Source organism: Octopus bimaculoides, chromosome 10 (assembly GCF_046866305.1).
Source record: "Octopus bimaculoides isolate indiv1 chromosome 10, ASM4686630v1, whole genome shotgun sequence".
Lineage (NCBI taxonomy): Eukaryota > Metazoa > Mollusca > Cephalopoda > Octopoda > Octopodidae > Octopus > Octopus bimaculoides.
This window is the reverse complement of record NC_142937.1, coordinates 72,664,945-72,688,358: the sequence shown is the minus strand read 5'-3', so window position 1 is coordinate 72,688,358 and position 23,414 is coordinate 72,664,945. Positions and strand designations below refer to the sequence as shown.

General features: G+C 34.7%; 1 protein-coding gene across 6 annotated transcripts; it reads right to left on the bottom strand.

The window, feature by feature from the left end:
• Nucleotides 1-813: 813 nt before the first annotated feature.
• On the bottom strand, nucleotides 814-23,375 carry LOC106871868 (clathrin light chain B). Of its 6 annotated transcripts, none has more exons than XM_014918603.3 (7): nucleotides 23,203-23,375; nucleotides 21,822-21,872; nucleotides 16,445-16,515; nucleotides 14,831-14,951; nucleotides 12,061-12,172; nucleotides 9,731-9,769; nucleotides 814-1,186 (listed from the first exon to the last, which is right to left on the bottom strand). In XM_014918603.3, the coding sequence occupies exons 1-7, from the start codon at nucleotides 23,348-23,350 to the stop codon at nucleotides 1,015-1,017; spliced, it is 714 nt and encodes a 237-aa protein (XP_014774089.2). In that variant the 5' UTR covers nucleotides 23,351-23,375; the 3' UTR covers nucleotides 814-1,014. The 6 variants fall into 6 exon arrangements, with proteins under 6 accessions (XP_014774089.2, XP_014774092.2, XP_014774093.2 ...); XM_014918606.3 differs by lacking the exon at nucleotides 9,731-9,769 and adding an exon at nucleotides 5,355-5,381; XM_014918607.3 differs by lacking the exon at nucleotides 9,731-9,769.
• Between the last annotated feature and the right edge of the window lie 39 nt (nucleotides 23,376-23,414).

The window sequence follows — 23,414 nt, the reverse complement described above, 5'->3', positions numbered from 1 at the left end:
GCTTGCTCTAGAAGGGGCATTGTTTATGGCTTTGGAAGGACCTTTGAAGCTGATGAGACTAATGCCGTTCAATGATTTCTCTCGAAAACCGTATTCAGCTTTCGCGGAAGAGAAAGTTATCCCCCCTTTACTTGAATTATTCCCCTTAGACATAAATCATTGCAAAGGGTACAAACTTTGCGAGCCGCATTAAATTGTCGCCATTTTCTACATATTTCATCAACATCGTTTTAACGTCCATATTCCATGTTCGCATAATTCGGACAAAATTTATAGGGCAGATTTTCTAAGGCCATATACCCTTCCTGTCGTCAACCCTCACCTGTTTCCAAGTATGGAAATTTTCCACCCATGTTTTTACAGATTAGAAGCAGACACTTGGATGGAACGCACACACACGCGCGTGTATACGAGAGGATTTTTTCAGTTTCCATCCACTAAATCTACTCACAGGGCTTTGGTCAGCCCGAAATTAGAGTAGAAGACATTTTCCCAAGGTGCCACACAGTGGGACTGAACCTAGAATTCTGTGGTTGGGAAGCAAACTTCTTACCACATAGTATAGTTTAAATAGTCAAGGCTATTTTTCAGCAAATGTTATAACAATAACCTAGTTATTGTTTGTAGTTTCGGCTACGCACCTTACCAATTTGTACCAAAAATGAGATAAAAATCACCAGCCAAACAGTGGCCAGCAGGGTGCAGTAAACTTGGAAATGATACAGACCAAGGACATCTGACTGTCTAATTAAAAAAGAAATTTGCAATTCATAGAAAGAGGACGAGCATAAAGAAAAAGAAACACAAAAAAAATTAATGTATAACCCAAATTTATTGACAAGTCTACAAATTCAGTTAACATAATCTATTGATTTTTGATCAATTACTCTTAAGGAATTAGTAATTGCTTCTAGTTTAAATTTCAACCATGACAACCAAAACAATAGTTTCACAAATCCTGATTCTTCTTTAACATTCTCATTAGCATACAACTATTTCATGAGGCTACAATCTTCAGCGAACCAGAGGCGTTTGCTTCAACTGTAGCAATATTGATCTCATACGAGACACGTCTTTTGTGTTTTTGGAATGCTTAGGGTTGAAGTCACAAAGCCGACAGATTTTCTCCCATTCTTGACCAGCAATGCTCTCTTCACGGTCCTTCATGCTTGCTTCTTCTTGTGCCCTACATAAGGGAAAGCAAGATTTAATCAATACAATAATACAAAGCAGGGTAAACAAAAGAAATATGTACAATATTTACTGCTGGTAAAGACAAAAATATTCCACATTCCTTTGATAATGTGCTATCCATTGAACCAGTGCAAGTGTGTATTAATAATATCTCAGTAATTAAAAATCTAAAATTTTGTTCATATATGACGATGTAAGTTTTTGTATCAGTTAATAAATTCATTAATTGCTGGTACACTGAGATATGACCACACCTGAACATGTAACAGCTAGTAGTGAAGTCACTTAAGATAACTATGGAGCTCTAATTTCAAAATGAGGTTTATTTCTTCAATTTAAATGTTAGCAATTCGAAATGTTATTTCAGAAATAGACAGTAGTATAAATCTGTCTACATTTTTTGGCAAATAATTATACAAACAGTACAATTTTATACATTGCTTCACTAATTAGACTTTTATAAATTAATGGAAAACATGAGTATAATTTTAAAATGAAAGTTAAAAGAAAATTAAATGGAATACCAAGGACCTAAGAGAAATAGGACTTATTCAAGCTAACTTTGTTAAAATACTTAAAATTATTAGCATAAACTAGTATTACTTCATATGTAATTAGAGAGACAATATTGCTTAAATTAATTAAATCGTACGAATCAAATTTATCAGAAATTAGTTATCACTCAAATGATAGCATATTCATGATATAAGTTACATTTACACTAATCAATATACATCTGACAGTTCAGTAATTAAAGTATTTCCAAAATTTTCACAAGCATATTTATATAGTATGGAGGTACAAGACCACCATTTTAAGAAAGAGAAAAAAGATTGTGACGTTCATGCCTTTCTGAAGGCTATTCGTAGTAATAAAAAAAATGTTTTCCATCAGGAATTGAAACCAGATTGCTACCTCAGTTTAATATACTTATTAAAGAGTTGAGGTACCTTACCAACAAAGAATAATGTAAAATCTAGCAAGATTTCAGTGAAAACAAGCGAAACTTTATTTGAGAAGGTAATGAATAATAAAAATAATAAACATGAAAAAAAAAAACAGTAATAAAATAATAAAGCAGCCACAATAAAAGGGAAACATTTTTCTTTCTTAGCACTAGGAACAATTTTAGTGAAAATATTTGGCAAATTGACAAATATGAAGAAATACTCAAGTAGAAGTCATTAATAATTAGGTTAACAAAATAACTGGGTTAATAATAATTAGTACATTTCAATATAGCAGAGAGGAAGCTACAACTACCAGACAATAGGAATATTTTATATTGAGGGAAATTTACTTTTATAAATATTTAATAAAGGTTTTTTTCTTCATAGTGTTTTAATATCAATGAATTTCCGACTACTAAAATACAGTATTAGATATTATAATGAATTTTCAATTTAATCTTATGAATGTCTATTATATTAGATATTCATAAGGATAAATTTGAGACAGAAAAAGAGCAGTGAAGAACAAGAACACTGATAGACATTGTACCATAAACTAATTACTTGATAGAATATTCTTTAAATCATTTATGATAAATATTAAGCCTTAACATTTATCTCATCATTAAACATTATGGATCATTTTATACATGTTTTTGTTTCATCTTTACATTAATTTTTTCCACAATAGCAGGATTTACATTACTCAACCATGTTGAGAGATATTTTGATATTTACATAGTTTCAACATGCACTTTCCCATATTTGCATAGGCCAGACAAAAGTTATTGAGGCAAAATTTTGTATGGCCAGATACTCTTTCAGTCACCAACCTTCCCCATTTTCCTTCAAACAATGAACAGATCAATGGCCTAACATGCTTCCACAAAGGATTACAAACAAATAGTTCTGTATGTATAATGGTGACATTTGTTTAATATGTCAAGACAAGAGCAACACACACACACACACACACTCCAGCATGGAAAACAAACATTAAATGATTTTACACACACAAAAGTATTGAGCAGTAGACTGTATGAGAAAAGGCACTAATGTTCTACTTAAAACTCAATGCGAGTTCAGAAGGGAGAAGTAGCACTATGTTTATGATGTTCAGCCTTAGATTAAGAAATGTGTGGAACAGAACACACTATGTGATCTTAACTTCACAAAGGAGTTCAAGTGTAAACCAGTTGAGCCTGTAGCAAATACTCAGGTTTGGATGCTAGAAGTTTCACTCATCTGTAAAATCCCTACTTGCCAAGAAGACAACCCAAATTACACAGATGAACTGGGAGACAAGCAGGGCAGCATGCTAGTATCAACATTATTCTCATTTTGCTTGTCAACAATGCTCGAGGAGGTATTCCAGAGACAAGACCTGATGATAACCAGTTTAACCCTTTAGCATTCAGATATTTCAACGATGTGATTGTTTATTTTTAGAAAGACATTGTAGGATATGTGTGAGGGGCTGGATCTGACTGGTTTGAACATAAACCAGGTAAAGGCTGAACACAGTCAGTTTAGATGCTAAATGGTTAAGGTGTTAGATCTCAAAGCTCTACATATCAGTAACACACATATTAGTAAGAAAAATGTTTGATGATCATGTTTTGTCGTCCATAGTGTGAAAGAATAAGCAGAATATGGGGGTTTTTGACGGTGCAACCACAGAGGTCAGCTTGAAAATTAACATCCAGAATATTGAAGTTTTTTATTAATTAAATTCCAACTTTAACCAAGAAGCACAACCAGATTCCAACATTATTAAAAGGTCAGAGCTGGTGGAGGCAAGATATTTTACCTATCTCGGTAGTATTATGAGAAATGCTGATAGACTCAATGTCAAACTAGATTGCGGGTTGAACAAAGTTAGCTCAGAATTCAGGGGACTGAGAAAGAGAGAAGAACTACAAGTATGTATCAGTCCAAGTTAAATGTGAAGTACACATAGCAGTAGTATTATCCACCTTATTCTACAGATCATAGGCATGGACAATATACTACAAAGATAAAATAAACAGCATGCATTCATGATGAGACGCCCAACACAAAAGTATGAACATCACATGAAAAGGCTCATCCTAAAGAAAACCAAATTCCTTATAAGGAAGAGAGATATTGGTGCAATGAGACCTCTATAATTTTAGGTAGGTCCAAAGAATGGAGGTAACTCAGTTGCCAAGACAAATACTGTATAAGTGGAAGAAATCAGGGTAAACCTTGACCAAGATACATAATACGAGGAGATTTGATAGCAATAACGACAGCAACTGAGGACAGAAGCCAGCAGAGGCTTGTGATATTTCATATGGATAGGCAGTGACAACTATCAACAAACAGTAAATGATGATGTTTCATGTTAGATATCAATGTTGACTTAGTGTAGGTTAAGGTGTGTCCCACTACAACAAAATTTCTACTAAAGGTAGTCATGTGTATTAAATATTCAACATTCACTCAAGCATGGTGTATATATGTTCATAGTAGACAGTGATATAGTCTCACTTTGGAGATGCCTTTCTGCTCTGTCATTTGGAATCAACCCAGAGAGAAAGAATTACATTTTGATTATATATTGTCATAAGATTTACACATTTAATAATTACTTTAAAACTGGTACAAAATGTAAAGTCAAACATTTTGATAAATGAAATTTTTTAAAATTTAAAATAATTCAATGAAAATAATTGTTGAAAAAAAACCAAACATTAACATTAATTGGCTGTTTTATGGTAATCAACCATTTTAACATTTTTATTGAATTAAAAATCATGCAAATGTTGGAAACTGATTTTTTTTTATTAAAGAAAAGCAAAGGGAAAAAGCTAAATTGAACAACAACCATCACAACAATTAAGTCCAGTATTAGGCTTTATAGGAAATTTTATGACCAAAATCAAGAGATACTTATAACCCATACAGTTGGGATAACTGTTTTCCTGAGACTTAAAAAGCAAAGCTATATTAAACAGTATTTACACTAAAAGCATCTACAGAAAATAATCAATCCAGAAAAGAAAGCTAATCCATAGTGGCAGTAAATGTTTAAATTACAGAATTTTATGGCTAATTCAAAATATTTTTTTTTTATTATTAATTTATTAGAATATAGAGATGAGAAAAAAATTTATCCCTAAAGAGTTGCAGCATATGTATATACTGCATGATAAAACTGCAAAATTACCTACACTGAATACTTACTTTTTTTTCTCCAAAGCCTCTGCATGCCTGTAGAGGAAACGGGTAAAGAAAGGGATAGGGAAAATTGTGAGTAAGAATAAAGTACCTGTGGTAATTGCACACCTGTTGCAGCCTTGGATATGTTAAGGCATTAAATTCTATATAAACAGATATATAAAAGTACTACCTTCAATGATAATTGCTAAGAGTAAACATCAAAGTACTTTATAAGACCATCTATGAAGAAATTTTCTGATCAAGAAGGAAAAAAAAATGAAATGTTAGCAGGAAGTCTAGTTAAAAAAAATGGGGGGGGGGAGGAGGAAAAAGGAACAGCAGTTTTTGAATTTCTCATTAAAAAGAATTTAAAAATTGGAAGTCAAGTCAAGAAATAAAGATATAGCAAAACATTATTCAACTTAAGTCTACTAATATAAACTGATGTTATATTATTATCATTAGGCTAGCACAAACACGAATCTGCAATAAAGCATTTGCACCATCTCATCAGTAAGAACAAATACTTCATATTTTCTACTAAACACTTCACCACACAAAACTGTCTGTCTATGAAAACATCATTACAGTTACCTAAAACATTTTTCTTACCCAGCAATTGCAGAACAACCCCTTATCAGTATAGCCCTTTACATGTATAAGTCAAATTTTTGTTATGGCAATGATCACCTTCAGATGGAACACTTCCACATCTCAAACTTATTCTTCAACTTCTGAAAAGAACATAAATCTTATACAATGGACATTAGTTTAGAAGCAATAGCTGAGGTGCATGGCCTAGTGGTTAGAATGTTGCATTCATGAATGTAAGGTCAATATTTCAATTCCCATATTGACTGTGCATTGTGTTTTTGAGCAAACCACTTCATTTCACATTGCTCCAGTCCTCTCAGCAGGATGGATTGCATACAAGGGTGAATTAGTGACACAGGGAAATCTGAATGGAGGTCATGTGAGTTACATTTTGCATTCAGTGATCAAAAGGATGATTAGTACAACTTATACCGTGAATTTCAACTGGTTGGGATTGGTTGTTCAACCACATCAAAGGTCATCTGTCAATCAATCAAACAGCTAAGAACAGAATTTTAACAGGCATTGGTCTGTAACCAGAAGTTTCCACTGAGTTCACAACTAATCATGAAGAGGATGGCAGATTCAGTGGAGTTGATCATTTATGGTATTTGGTTACATCTCTTTACACCGAGTTCAAATACCACTGGAATCTACTTAATGTTTCATTCTTTCAAGATCAATAAAATTACTGGGACCTAATGATGGAGATCAGTAAAATCATATCCTCATATCTAATCTAAATATTCCTCTTCCACCCATACAAGAATCCTACAAAATGTAGGATACTTTACGAGTAATTGTATCCAACATGGGTTAAATTCTATGCAATCCAATTATATCCAATACTAGCTTAACACTAAAAACTCATTATCTTCAAAAACAGACTCCTGTAGGTTCTTCCCTATAAAATATTTTTACTTTGATAAAAGATGACAATGGAGATATTATATTGCTCTTGTGAAATATTTTCTGGCAATCTCCATTAAGTGGATATCTAGTATCGCTCAAATGTCTCACGCTGCATGCAATATATTAGCAATTATCACAGAGTCCTGCAGCTGGTAAATACTCCTGCATTTTACTTGTTAGCTAAACCTCATTTCTAGCTTTCCACCATAGAGTATGACTCCCTCCTCCTATCTGTCTATTACTTTAGTCCATCATTTGCAAGTGTTTTACAAAATGAATGAACACCATCAATCATTTAACTGCACCAAATTACAGAAAACTTTTCATTATATATATATATATATATATATATATAATGATGAGACTCTTCCTTTTATCTCTTTGGGACCAATAAAACAAGGTACTAATTAAATACTGGAAAGTGAGGTAGGTCAGAGGTTTCGACCCATCCCTCCCCTCAAAATGGTTGGCCTTGCGCCTAAAATAGAATTCATTATATATACTCTCATATCATTTCAATAATGTTTCACGCATTTAAATTTAATTCTGCTCACATTGAATTTTGCTACAATATGCTGTACAGGGTCAAGAACTTTTCATTTGGACAGTATATCGTTCAAACAAACACATTCCATCACAGAGGAAAACTGTGCCTGTTATCAAACAAAAGGCAATTTTATTAAAGACAAAAATTTAACTAGATGAAATGTTACCAAAAAACTAAAAGGAAACCTTTCAGATAAAAACCAGATATAAAATATAATGCTATGTTCCAACGCTGTTCTTTATTCAACTGACAAATAACTTATTCTGAAATTTGACAGTTGAAGGAATACAACTAACTTTTACCATTTTCCATTTATTTTGTTATAGTAGTTTCGAGCCAGAAAATTCAGATGTCTATGACAAGATTAAGCAGTTAATCTTTAAAACTTTTGGAGGGAACAAATATAGGTAATTTTTAAGCTTTTATTTTTTGCCTGTCTTCAGGCATTGGACTACGGCTATGCTGGGGCACTACCTTGAAAGGCTTCATTAAACAAATCAGCCTCAGCACTTATTTTTTTAAAGCCTGGAACTTATTCTATTGACCTCTTTTGCCGGGATGTAAACAAACCAACACTGACAGTCAAGTGGCAGTGGGGTGTGAACACAGACACACACACACAACAGGCTTCATTCTGTTTCCACCTATTAAATCCACTCACAAGCCTTTTGTCAACCCAAGACTCTAGTAGAAGACACTTGCCCAAGATGCAGTGCAGTGGGACTGAAACCAAGACCACCTAATTGGGAAGCAACCTAGTTAACCAGACAACATGAATATTAAAATTACCTTTATATTCAAAAATTTATATGAATTTTAAACACCCCTGACACTTGTGAATATTTACCAACAGTTCAAATCATTTATTGCAAGGGTATTAATGATAATTACTTTAATGTCACTTTCACGACTGTGTTTCCCAAGATCTACCATATCTATAAATTATTTTTATAATTATCAGACAGTGGTCTAGCAAATGAAAGCATCCTGTAATTTCCAAAAATTTTTAAAAAAACAACCCAAATGCATGATATTATATAACAGATAATGATAATTAACAATAGTTAAAATTAGTCTATATATATGTATATATATATATATATATATATATATATATATATATACACACACACACATACATATATAACTTTTATTATCATTATTCTACATATGGTTAACTTTATCTGGATGCTCAACCTTGATTCTATTTTCCAAAACATAGTAAATTAACATTAATTTTTACTATCTTTAACAAGCTGGTTTCAGTTGGGGAGGAGAATACAGATTTTTTGAGAAGCAGCTGGTCATAAAGGCACTTCCACAGTCACTTAGAGCAAATATGTTACAACTATCTACCTCTAGGGATCCTTGTAGGAATTCAAACAGGTATTTACCATTGACTATTTCTCCACACATTTACAATACTCAACCCTAACCAGCTGTCACTCTCTTCTCACACTCTTACAAACTTATCAATCCACCCTTTCCTACTCTCTTCCCATATTCTTTCATACTCACCTTTTTGTACCTTGAGAGTATGCTCTGGTACCTTAGCACCACCATCTTTATCTCTTTCCAGTTACACCCACCCACTATTATGTGATGCAAAGTAGCCTTGTATCTCCTCTGTAGCAAGACAACCGTGACTGTCTGTCATGCTTTAAGCAGCTCAAAACTTGACATAAAGCCACCTCCCTCTCTACTACACCTCCACTCATTTGGGAGATCTTTTTCTTTGACTTGCAAGTTGAACTCAGTAGTGCCGGTACCACATAAAAGTACTCAAGATGATTGGTATTAGAAAGGGAATCCAGCTATAGAAACCATGCTAAAATAGACATGGGAGCTCAACACACAATCCTCTGGCTTGTTAGATCCTGTGGCACCATCAAACTCATACCAGCATGGTAGACAAACGTTACACGATGATAAAATATTGCTACAGGATAACAAAATACATTTTCTGAATAAAAGACCTTTGAGACTGACTAAGTTGGCTGCTGATAGTAAGTCATACAAAAATCAGATATCTGGCAAATAAATAACAGACAAATGCTATAACACTACAGTCAGTGTATTTGAGGTGGTTGTACAGACTGTAGGAGGAATTAAGAGGTTTCTAATAAGATGTGATTAAAAAAAATATATATATATATATATATATATATATCTATAATCAGAATGATGGTCATGCTAAAGAAATAAAATGATCCCTTTAAAAATAAAATAAATTTCTACAGTGGAACTAAAGATAAATAAAGATTACAGACGAACTGACAACAACAATGACAACAACAGCAAATGTCTAAAGTCTACTTAGAGTGCGTCGCTACAGTTTTAGTCTTACCCACAAGTGATGTCTGCAAGCTCGGCTGCGGCAGCAGCTCTGTGGAAGAACAATGAGATACACACTTACAAGTGCACCAAAGACGACGTATAAAGAAATCAGTTTGACATGTTTATATTCAAAGAGATGTTACCGGAGCATAGGGGGAAATAGCTTGGTGAGGAATTACTGATCTACAATGTTCACAAAGTTCATAGTGTTTCATGATGGAGGGAGACAATTTAAGTCACGATAATAAGAGGCTTGAAAGCAGGATGAAATTGCATCACCTGTCATCTCTAAAAAAAAAAAAAAAAAAAATCTAAAAAGGAAAAAGGTGAAACCTAAAGATAATATAAAATTAATGTTCATAGCCACTTCAATATGGCTGTTCCATTCAAATGGACTTTACTGCAATGTTTTAACCTCAAGAGGAATCTCCTCTAGCTGGTTAACAATGCACAGCTGCCAAATAAAGTATTATTTTGTTTTTATTATAATAATAATTCAATTATTAAAATTACAATTTCAAACAAAATTGTAACTTTTTACATAGTGCAACAAGCTTTTTTAAAACAAAACATTTTAATTCTTTAATTCTATTCTATATGTATATTATAATTCTGTATAATTTCTGTTGAAGTAGTTTCACAACTGCCAGATATATCCTATATTTGAATATAATTTCAAGAACAAACAAATTGAGTAACAGAATGAACAGACGTGATTGGGGTTGATAAAAATTTAAACTATTAAAGATTAGGAGTTAACACAGCAGAACTTACCAGTTGAACTCCTTAAATGCTAAATATGTTATTGGCTATTGTCCTTAATTACTAACAAGACTTTTTTTCTTTTTCTTACCAAGAAGCAAATATTACAGCACTTAAATAAGAAAGCATTAATTATACAGCATCAACAAGATAAAAGTGCATATTTATATACTGAAAGATAACACTAGCGCAAAGTTGGAACAGTAGTGCCATACACGTGGTAGGGAAGTGCCATACAGATGGGAACAATGTCAATAAAATATAGGGGACAAGAGCAAACATAGCATAGAACAATAATACAAGATTTCAAAGAACAATAAATTACTGACTTTGTTCACAAAAGATTTCATGCACAATGAATATTACTTTCAGTGTTGAGTGGAAATAAATACAACTTAGAAAATTAATAGATATATATATCATTGGCAAACAAGAATTTTATTTCTGTAGTTTTTCCTTCATGGTGATAATTATTCAAATGTCTAAACCTGTTATAAAGTTGAAGTCTAAAGAATGTCACTAAATCTGCCACAATTTTAAAAATTTACTGTTTGGGGTGGCAGACTTAATCCGTCATCTGGTTTAACACTGCCAACTGGTCCTTGGATACTGTCCTTCCCCTTCAATAGTCTCAGAGGTCCTATAAAGGGGTCATGTGTACTGCCCTTCCCTCCTAAATAAGTGATAAAGACTATGATTTGAGGGAGATTTGGCTGCAATTTCAAGTAGATCAAACGTTCCTGAAGATATTTCCTCATTGGCTAGAGAGACTAGTAAAGTTTGTACTGGCATGAGTTCAATAAAATAGTAAAATGTTAGTGTGCTGTAAGGAAGAGAAGTATTTAACATCTTTAAGAATGCCCATCATCAAACAACAGGCTCTATATAAAAAGAAGCTTCAACAATGCATTAAATTACTCTTACATTTGGCCCTTGTTCTAATACACAACACTAGATACAATTATTTTACATATCCAAGTTAAAATTTTAGAGAAGCCATTCTATGTTTTCATTCAAGAATATTGACGGTATTACAGCTTCTACAAGTGGAACAGACTGTTGTCAGGAGGACATCAGAATAAATATGTCCAAGCAGGAATGAGAATTTTGATTCCAGGTCTTTTTTTTTTTTTAACTTCACTGTATTTTCATTCAATCACCAATGTTACTACTTACATTTCTAGGTCATTCCATACCAGTGTTTCAGATTATAATAGTTTTACTAATTTAAGATTTTAATCTTTTTTAAAGGAATTACACAAAAATATAAGCAAGGAACAAAATGCCAATCAAAATTCAAATTTGATTATAATATAAATTTTACTTATTTGGCCTCCAAAGATCTACAGATCTTTCTGAAAGATTTAATTCTTACTAAAGCAGACAAGTTAAACACTACAATAATATGTATATCAATCAATGCAACGGTAGGCAAGTGCTTAGTAAATAAAATGTTGAGAGTATTCTTTTTGTATCAGACAAGAACACTAAAATCTCAATAACTGTATACCTGATTTAAGTGAAAGAGAAAAACATTTATTGATAGATGAAGATTTATAACTAAAACAGTAGTATTACCGGTTGTTTTCTTTGGTCTTAATAAGCTGTTCTGCCTGATTTTTCAACCAATCTTCAAGCTCTTTCTTTGCAGCTTCACGCCATATTTCCTTCTTATTTTCTTCTTCAGCATCTACAATCGTAAAAGCATAAAATGTAATATAAAATATATATGTTCAGTAATCTAAGCCTGAATGAGACAGGTTTCTGTTAGAAGTCAGTAAAACTAAGTCACATGGAACCAAATCAAACTGTTTAAAATAATAACAATATCATGTGTGTGTGTGTGTGTGTGTGTGTGTGTATTCTTTTTCAAGAATAGTGTTAACTGACTGAAGTTTTGCTAGCATTTCATCAGACAAAATAATAAATATGTAGCAGACAGAAAGTATTGAACAGTTTAACATGAAATTGTTTTTATTTATTGTTATATTTCGGGATGATGATGTTATCCTATATATCCTGGTGGAAGCTCTTCTCATCTTCTTGAACACAGCACACATCTACCTACCTCTTCTCCAGCACAGAATGAGATGATTGGGCATGGTTGTTTGAATGCTGGTGATTTGACATGGAAGTTTCTTGAATTGGAAGTTTTGCATCAGACAGAGGCACTGTGGCATGTAGTTATGGATCGCTCTGTGATCCATGTTCTGAAACTTTGGTCGTACATCACGGTTTGCTTGCATTGCTTTCAATCTTCCTTCTGTATAATACATACAATCCAATGTCTACTCTACCTTACAATTATGAGCATAGGAATCAACCACATGCAACTTATATACCTAATGCTATATATGCACTGTTTTTATAAAGAATTCTCAAAATCCTTTGATGCAAACATGACAACCTAGTCTCTTTCCTTCAACAGCGGATGGACATAACGCATCAATGAGTTACATTTCGTTGTGCATTGATGATGGAAGATCCAGCTACATGGATGCTTTGTTGAACCACAGGTTAAATCTGATCAAAAATCATTTCATCAATAACTAATCAATCTTGTTTTTCTGACATTATACCTAAGCTTTTTTTTTTTAATTTTAACTTAATTTTGTTTTATACAGATAAGTGCAAGAGTGCTTGTGTGGTAAGAAGCTTGCTTCCCAACCACATGGTTCCAGGATCAGTCCCACTGAATGACACTTTGGGCAAGCGTCTTCTATTATAGCCTCAGGCTGACCAAAGCCTTGTTTATTTATTTTTTTTCAGATTACTTCCAACATTTTGTTTGAAGTGCTCTAAACAAAAAGTACTCACTTTACAGGGTTTACGTTCAAGTAACAAAGTAACAATGTACTTTAGAAGGCAACATCCTTATTTTATATTCATCTTTTGATGGTTGGACAGGTTTCCTAAGGCAAGTGATTCGTGATAAGAGGATACTCCTGCCACCAACTCTTTTAGTCACCTCTCACAACACAGGACACAGTATTGTCTAAAGCCTAAGATATATACATCATCATCATCTTTTAACATCTGTTGTCCATGCTGGTACGGATTGGACGGTTTGACAAGGGTTGGTAAGCAGAGGGGCTGCATCAGGTTCCAGTTTGATTTGGCATGGTTTCTATGGCTGGATGCCCTTCCTAACACCAACCACTTTGAGAGTGTAATGGGTGCTTTTATGTGCCATCAGCATAGGTGTCAGTTGAGTGGCACCAGTATCTGTCACGACTACGATTTCACTTGGTTTGATAGGTCTTCTCAAGCACGGTTTATAGCCAAAGATCAGAGTGATTTGTCATTGCTTTCATGAGCTCCAACGCTCGAAAAGTAATTTTATGTGCCACCAGCACAGGTGCCAGTTACGCAACACTGGCATCGGCCACAGTGCCTCCGTGAGGCTCAATGCTCAAAAGGTGTTTTTTACATGCCACCAGCACAGGTGCCAGTTATGCAACACTGGCATTGACCACATTGCCTCCATGAGGCCCAACACTCAACAGGTGCTTTTTACATGCCATCAGCACAGATGCTAGTTATGGAACACTGGCAGCAGCCACATTACCTCTGTAAGCCCCAATGCTCAAGGGGTGCTTTCTATATGCCACTAGCATGGGTGCCAGGTACACCAACATCAGCTACATTTCCTCTGTAAGGCCCAATGATCGAAAGGTGCTTTTTACATGCAACCAGCATGGGTGCCAATTACATGACACTGGCATCGGCCACGACTATGTTTTCACTTAGCTTGACGGGTCTTCTCAAGCACAGCATATTGCCAAAGGTCTTGGTCACTAGTCATTGCCTCCCTTGAGGCCCAACGATTGAAGATCATGCTTCACCACCTTGTTCCATATGATGATGGTAAGCAATTTACTTTAGACAATTAAATAATAATTAAATCTGACCAGCAAGTATATATTTTATATCTATACAAGTGATTATTGAAACCTTAATGCACTCCCCACCCATTTCTACTATATCAACCATAAAATGAGAATAGAGTTAAATACACCACTCTATAAATTCAGCTACATAAACTGAAGTGTTACCAACATGATCAAAATCATGGGGCAGCCTAGTCAATAGCTTAAGTGAGGCTGTTTACTGGGCCTGCTAGAAATAGCATCCAAATCTCCCTCAGAATACATCCTAGCATCTGAAGTACAAGGTCAATGGAAGACTATATGAGCACCACAAGAATACCATTGAGCCTACATCTTTTATATCAGACATTGTGTCTTAGAAGTGAAGTAAACCATTTGTAATAAAACAAAGTTTTAGATGAAAGTTACACATTATGCAATATAAGAGGGTTAAAAAGAATGATTTTATAAAACCTAACCCTTGTGTTCAAGCCGTTTCTTTTGTTCTTCTCTCCACAACTTGATTTTCTCAGGTTCTCGATGGTGTTTATCAACTTGAGCTATAGCAGCATAACCACTTCCATCTGTAGGTCCATTAGTCTGCAAGCAAGTTAAATATTTATTCTTTAATACTACAGTATATTAAACAAAAAATTTTTACCAACTAAAATGAGAATAAATAGGAACATTAGTCCACACAAATGTCTAAACAGAGATAATCTGGATGGAATACTATATGGAAATATAGACAATAAATAAATGTGCAAAATTAGCTTCTGCTTGATTAAAATTATTTTTTTTCTTACTATCAAAACATGCAAAGAGACATCTATTAAAAAAAAAGTTTGCTGAATTACAAAATGTAAAGGAACACTGAGCTAAATGGTTGTTTAACCTACAAGAAATAGTAACCAAACTGGTCTCTACCAAATCCACTCACAAGGCTTTGGTTGGCATGAGGATATAGTAAAAGATACTTGCTCAAGGTGCCATGCAATAGGAATGAACCTGAAACCAAATGGCTGCAAAGCAAGCTTCTTACCACACAGCCACATCTTGGATATTACAGTCTTAGATATACCATCTCAATAAAAGACAGAATGGTTACAGGTGGAATATCTTGAATCATTAGGTCTGTTTGATTACTGATAACCTGGTCCTAAACAACAACTTCACTTTCAGTGCTATATGTGAGCAACGTAAAGGAGTCTGAGCTGTCAATGATTTTTTGACAGACTGACTCCGTCCAGATTATTCACAGACATCAGAAGTGTGAAGTATTTAACCAATGTTAGTCTCTGTAATAGGTGATCCCAGTCACACAAGAGTATACCAAAAACTCAGACCTCGTAGTTCTTGATTACATAATTTGAGGATAGATTTTAATTAATTATTTTATCTAGTATTCATCCTCAATAGTCTCAAAGGTCTTTTTCAGCTTTAATAGATAAAAAAAAAAGTTGATGGATGCTTTTTAAATAAAAGTCTAAAATGAAACTGCAATCTAATATGGACACAAAGATGAAGTTATACTGGATGTATCAAAGAGAAGAAAAAAATGGGAGAGGATTCTAACGGTTTTGATATGTAAGGTTTTATTAAACAGAAATGAGCGAACTGGAAAAAAAATCATGAGAAGATGAACTGATCATGTCACATTTCTACAAAAGATATCTAATTAGGTAAAATTGCAGACATTTGACAGTAAAATAGCTAATAGTTAACTTTAAAAAATGGTATAAGGAATCAGGTATATGCTTTAAAAAACCATTAAAATGCACAGTATGTACAGAAACAAGGTTATAAACATTTTTTCCTTGTTCATAAATCTCTGGCATATGTCTTCTAAATCCATACAATTTCTGTGGATTTTCATTTTACTTTCTTCATGATAATGAAGCAATTTCTCAAAATTTCACTTAAAAAACAAAGCAAAAAGAAAATGATCTTTTTAAAACTTTCATTAATGCTGTAATTTTCTACACATGCAAGCCCTTTCTAAAGGCTACATTCTTATTCATGTAACAATAAACTAACTAAAGATTATTATGTATTATACATTATAGGATGAAAGAAACAAGAATCCAGCATACCTGTGGCACATCTGCATCACTCAAACCATTAACTGTTGCATTTGATTCTTCAAAGGTGTTAAACCCATCAGCTACAATAGAATTAACAACAATAACATCATTAATGCTGAGATATTAGTTTATTAAATACCAGTTTTATTAAATAAGTTGAAAATAGTGGGTGTAAAGGAATAAGTATGATGACTACTAATTTTGACCTCTGTTAATATAATTAGAAAATATAAACAGATAACACCAATTATATTCTAATTATAGAAATCAGCAAAACTGAAAATATAGAGCAAGATGAGATCAATTAAAAACTGACTTAATACAATTGCAAACAGATACACAGATAAGTGCATGTATGTTATCTATTAGGCTATTATATAGGAATACATAAGAGAGACAAATCCTTACACTGTTGATAGTGAAAAACTGAGTGTGGAGAGGACACCTTTAGTCCTGACACATAATCACTTGTGCTAACGGCACAATACAATACCATCAACCCATGCTGTAAAGTGGTTGATTAGAAATGCATCCAGCCAATAAAATCATGCCAAAATTATGACAGCCACAAATACAATGTAAAACTATAATTTCATATACAAGACTAACACTCATCCTATTAGTTTTGTGTACATTAGTGGGTTCAACAGTTGGGAACATCTGGTCATGTATAACAACCCACTGACCCTTTATAAAATGACTGCACAAACTATTTCATATACAGGAAACATTTTCAAACAACCCATCACAGGATACATCCATCTTCTTGTCAAGTACAAAACAGGTTCACCACCATCAACAATACATCTGAAGAGACCATATAGAGATGCAGGAGGGGGACAAAGTTTTACAACAGCCATTTTGGTTCCACCTATTTGGTGTTAATGAGTTGATGCTGACATAGTTGACATCAGATATTCTGTCGCCAGGACTTTTGAAGTTGTAACAATTTTGTTTTGATGGACAGCCATATTCTGGGGGATGGCAAAGCCTTTGAAAGTTCAACTAGCTAGGGTTGACTCCAATTCCTGAGCCACATCTTGTTCGGTCATCCCATGGAGTATCTTGCTGATGAGAGTGTGGCTGGAGGAGACCAAAGAAAGATAGCCATCAGAACCAGTTCCACTGACTCTGACAGGCAGTTTAGCCTGTTGCCAGCCAGTACTGTCAGAACTAATAGTGCCAATCAATTCAGACCAGTACTGAATGGTGTCATCAAAATCACTGAAGTGGTCTCTGAGAGGGTGACTTGGCACACTACATAGTGAGAAAAGAAGCTTAGGCAGAGCAAATCAATTCCTCAAGATGAAGAGTGCCAGGTCTCCAGGCGCTCTGTTATGGCTTTCAGGAGGATTGGGGAGCCAAGAATGAAGTCAGCATCCTTTGGTGTCAGCTGAGCCTCCACCAAGACAGACTGAACGTTGAGTACGGCGTCCTGAAATGTGGCCTCACCACAGCTCAGATTTATCACCGACTTGAACAGGTTGATCTCAAGCCCAAGAAGTTTAGTGCTAAGATAACCTGCTGAAGGTCCCCAACAACAGACTCAGCCAAGCCACCTGGGGTTGTGTCATCCAGGTACTAGACTTTGAAGGGTGAGCATACTGATCAGGCAGCATTGTCAACAGCCAATGTTTGAAGAGTGGATCTAGAGAGTCACCCTGCTGGACACCTGTAAAAAAAAGTGACCCTGTTATCAGCAGCCATGAGTGAGCTGGGTGTACTATAGTAGAGGTATATATAAGTGGGCGTAATAAGGGAGAACATCTTAGACACATCTCCAAGGCGTGGTCACATCTGATGCTGCTGAAGGTCTTTTTTCTTAAATTCAGTTTCAGCAGGAGCCAAGGTGACAAGATTAAATGTTATAATTTAAAATATGATCTGTTGTATAACTGACTGCAGAAATAAAGCATACGTTTCATTTTGTTTTTATTCTAGTTGACAACTAGTAGACACACCTACTAAAATACCTGGTTGCTAAACTTCATTTAATTTTCCACTCTATGTGAATGAGGGTTTGTGAAATATTGACAAAATGTGGAAAGGAAAAATTTTACCACAATGGATTTCTGTACATCTTTGATAAAACAGAACCAACAGTGAATTTAAATCCTGGCATTGTAAGCAGAAAAAAACCAGAGAGAGAGTGAAACACTAAGATGTATTGCTACAAACATGACTCTCTGTCCCTAATTATTTGTATTCTATCATTAAACATATGTAAAGAGGGGACATGTTTGTGGCATTTAGGGCCATTTAACAGACTTTATTGTTTCTCCTTCTCTCTAAGATCATGTATGTGAGCAGTTTTATTTTTTATGTGTATGAGGAGGGAGAAAGTGTTGATATCAATTGAATTCAATTAATAAATTGTAATGTCTCTCTTCACATTGTATGTATGTATACATACACATATTTCTGCATGTGCATGCTTGTTTGCTTCCTGTAATAAAAACCAGTTTCCACAAAAGCCATCACCAAAACAGGTTCAATGTCCAATCAGTCATGTCAAATCACCAGCATTCAAACAACCATGCCCAATCATCTCATTCTGTGCTGGAGAAGAGGTAGGTAGATGTGTGCTGTGTTCAAGAAGACGAGAAGAGCTTCCACCAGGATATATAGGATAACATGATCATGCCTACTTCAATGTCATATTCATAGCTTCCATGAACAGACCATGGAAGCTATGAATGTAGTACAATAAATGAAGCAAGGAACCTGGTACAAATGATGTAACTGTTTGCATCATAAACTTTAAGAAATTAGCCAGCATCATAATAGCCAAATCAGAGGAATAGGCAAACCAGGTTGACTTCTTACACAAGAATTAAGAATAAACAACCGGTTATGAATACTAAGTCTTTCTCCATCACTCAATCAACTAATGATCAGCTAACTCAGAATAAGAGTTGGAGATCTCAAAAATCTGAGCCATCTATCCATAACCAGAAAATACTTCAGCCCTTGACTATTACTAACATTCTACAAAGATCAGATGAGGTTCAAAGTAGAGTGTTTCTCCTACAAAAGATAATGTTGCTGCAACACATATACACTCACATATATTAGCCTGAATCCAGAGAAAGTCACTCAACTGACTGGCATACAGTCTCTCAAAGACACACTGCAGCTCCAGGCTCACAAGCATGCTGTCTCCTCTCTGCCTTTTCAACCCTTATTACAATTGCTTCTATTTCACAAATGAATCACTTGAAAAATTAGAGAATTTCAAACATGGGAACAAAACCCCAAAATAAACCTAAAAACAAAAGTTTTAGGCAAATGGAAAGAAAATAGGCCTCTACTCCCATCAAAGATGGCCATGCTCAATATGCACAAAGAGTAGACAGGAACTTTGTATTATATACTAAATGTGAACTACAAGTGCAGAGTGATCACAGACAAGCTGATAGAGAAGACTTTGTATGTAGAGGATACATAGGAATGGCAAACAGTAGGCAGTTAGATCTCTCATAAAATGAACTTTCTCAAAATTACTCTGGTGATCTAATAAGTAGTGGAGGCAGGTGTTCGAAAATCATAATAGTTAAAGTAAGAATAACGAGGAATAAGTTTAGAGAGCTATTCTGATGGCAATAAAGGGATTCTGAGTGAAGAGTAGCTTGTATGATGCTTGTGTATGAAGTGTAATGTTGCATAGTAGTGAAACATGAACATGGAATGCAGAGAGTGTACTAAGACTGGAAAGAAATGAAGTAAGCATGCTCTGCTAGATGTGCAATGTTAATGTGATTGTATGATAGAGCACAAATAAGCCAAGAAAAGTATCGGATAGGCGATTCAAATTTAGTGTGCAAGAGAGAAGATTGTGCTATTATGAAGATGTGATGCACCTAGAGAATTACAGTTGGATTAATTAGTGCCAAATGGAAAGAACAAGCAGAAGAAGGAAGATCTCAGAAGGCCAAACTTTATGAGGAATATGACAAAAGACCACAACAGATGACAAAACACGGAGCTAGAGGTGGTCTCTCCAACTTATGCCAGTATAGTGAAGCAGGCATGAAAAAAAAAAAACATGTAGTTATCTGTGCAGATATTATATCAGGATACGTGGTCTGATCAATATGCATCTGGACTGTTGCCATAGTAACAAAACTAAAGCACACAGAGTAAAGCTGCTATGCACAGATGGACCTTGGATTCTGTTTGCATGCACACTAAATTTTAAAGCTCTAGCTCATTTCTGCTGTTTACAGCAGTGCTTGGAAGGAAGGTGTGTAGCATGTGATCATTGCATTGACTATGACAGAGAAAGTTGAGGAGAGAATCTGCATCAAATTTTGCCAAAAGCTTGGTGATACCTGCTCAAAGCGTATGCAAAGTTTCCAAAAGGTTTTCGTCATTCTCAACACAATCAAGGAGATCTTGTGCAACTAAAACCCCAAGTATCTTTTTGGTCAACTGAAAGTAGTTTTGGCACAAACTTGGCAGACATGCATCTCATACCCAAATATTCAGTGACAGTGACTGAACCCTAACTAATCTGCACATCCTCTAATAACTCATGTATGGTGATTCGGCAATTTCCCCTCACAGCTGCACACATATATACAACGTTTTTCTCAGTTCTGCTGGTTGCAGGTCTCCCAGAACGTTCATCACTAGCAACATTTTTTCAGCCATCTTGGAGACGTCTGAACCACTTGTGCGCAACTCATAGGCTTTCTGCAGCTTTTTCTAGGCTTCTGAGCAAGTATCGCCATGACAACTTTCTCTGTCATGGTCACTGCGACGATCACATGATACACAACTTCCTTCCGAGCACAGCTGTAAACAGAAGTGAGCTAGAATGTTAAAACTTAGTGCGCATGCACAGCAGACTTCAAGGTCAATCTGTGTTAAGTGGCTTCACTCAGCATGCTTTAGCTTCGTTACTATGGCAAACAGTCCTGATACTTATTGATCACACCTCGTACATAGGTTGGACAGGGAACCGATAACTATGTAGAAGCTAATAATTTTTCACAAAATACATTTCTATTCGATATGACGGTAAAGTGGTTACATTAATTTCCAACAGATAGCAAAATACAAATAATCTAATACTAGTCAATGAATGGTATGCTGGCTTTTCGATCATGCCCAAAATAAGAAAATATATCGCACCTTTTGGCAGGTTGAATCAGGGTTTAGTCCTTTTTTTTTCTTCTTTTTCACTCGTTTATATAAGAACATTTTAAGTAGGAATTAGTAAATATTAATTCACTGACAGTCAATATCCTATCTGAATATCAAAAGGACAGGGGAATGTCAGACCATTTCAGAGAGAGGCAGAAAATGATGAGCTTATTATTGTGAGAAGAGTTAGTGCACAAGTTATTTCGGTCAGTTTTGAACAACTTTAACTGCTACGTACCTGTGGTTGGAAGAGTAACATCTTCAACGCGGGGGTTGTCATCTTCAAGACCTATATATATACATGTGTGTGTGGTCAGTAAAAAGTTCAAGGAGTTAGAGACTAATGTACAGGTCCCATCAGAAGTCTGATAAGGAGAAATTCGACGAGAAAAAAAAAATTGTTATCTAATTAATTACCTACCAAAATTGTAGGAACGTGCCACACTTAAAAGAGAAAGGGTAATTTTGTATCATTTGAACCAGCTTCAGCTTTAACAACTCGCATCTTTTTTTTAACTCGACTTCCTTGCTCTTGAAGATAATGGTGGAGATGATTGTGCTCGCATGATCTTTTTTCTTTTTTGTATTTTATCTAGTTGTAAATTAGCTTTATACACAAGCACACATCAGGAAGTGACGAGGCGGCACACATCATTGAACGAGGAAGTAAAATTAAAGAAAGCTAACTCATATTAGCAAAGTTGGTAAAAATCGATGGAAAGAGTTATGTTAATCAGGAATAAATACATCGTTCTCTGAAGAGGGAATTTCCGGGGGAAAAAATTATAACTAATGTTTGGGGGGGGGGAGTATTTTCAGGGTTATATGGAGAGGGCGGGGCTGTTCCAAGCATGTGACTACACTCGCCGCCCCCAGTAAATAAATTAGTAATTATCTTTGGTGAATTAAAGAAATCGATTAAACGACAACGTATATATGCTTACATAAGTAAAATACAAAATTTTATGAGACATTTTTATTCGACTTGTAGCTGTTGAAATTGTATAAGAATTAGTGGTCAAATATACAGCTGATCATAAAATGCCCCTCAGACCATTATTGCTACATACATAAAGATTTATATATATATATATATATATATATATATAATAGATCTACGTGTGTGTGTTGTGTGTTACTTATCAGAATATAAGAAATGTATGGGATGGGTTTCAGGCACGAAGTGAGGTATCTATTTAGAGGCGAATAACTTTTTACTAATAAGCTTTTAGTTCAGTATGTTACTGAAATAGCACACTAATTTTCAACAGGCAGATCAATATTACAAGCAATTCAATGATAGTCAATGAATGACAACGACTATTTTCGATCATCCGCTACAAATATATATACTCATACATTGAACTTGCATCACGCCATCCGACAGGTTGTTTCAGATTTTAGTGTTCTTTTTCTCGATAACATTTTGAATAAGAATTTAGAGAATATTAATTCATTTACGATTGAACAGTCAAGACAATAATATAGACGAATGACTAAATTGATCGAATATTTATATATTTCAGAGATGTAACATAAAATAATGGGCGTACATTTTGAGGGGAGTAACTGGAAGATCTTAATTCGGTCAGTTTTAAACAACTATAACAGCTACGTACCTGCAGTTGGCTGAGAGGCATCTGCAACGGGAAAGTTGTCGTCTTCAAGACCTGCGAGTTCTGTCTGTTCACGAGCTAAAAAGTCAGCAGCAGGGTCTTCTTCGACATTTCCATCACCAGCAGACTCGAAATTCTCGAAATCAGCCATTTTGTTAGAATGAAATACGTCAGACAAACAATCGGCTGTTTCCGTAATCTACCGTCGGTTTTCG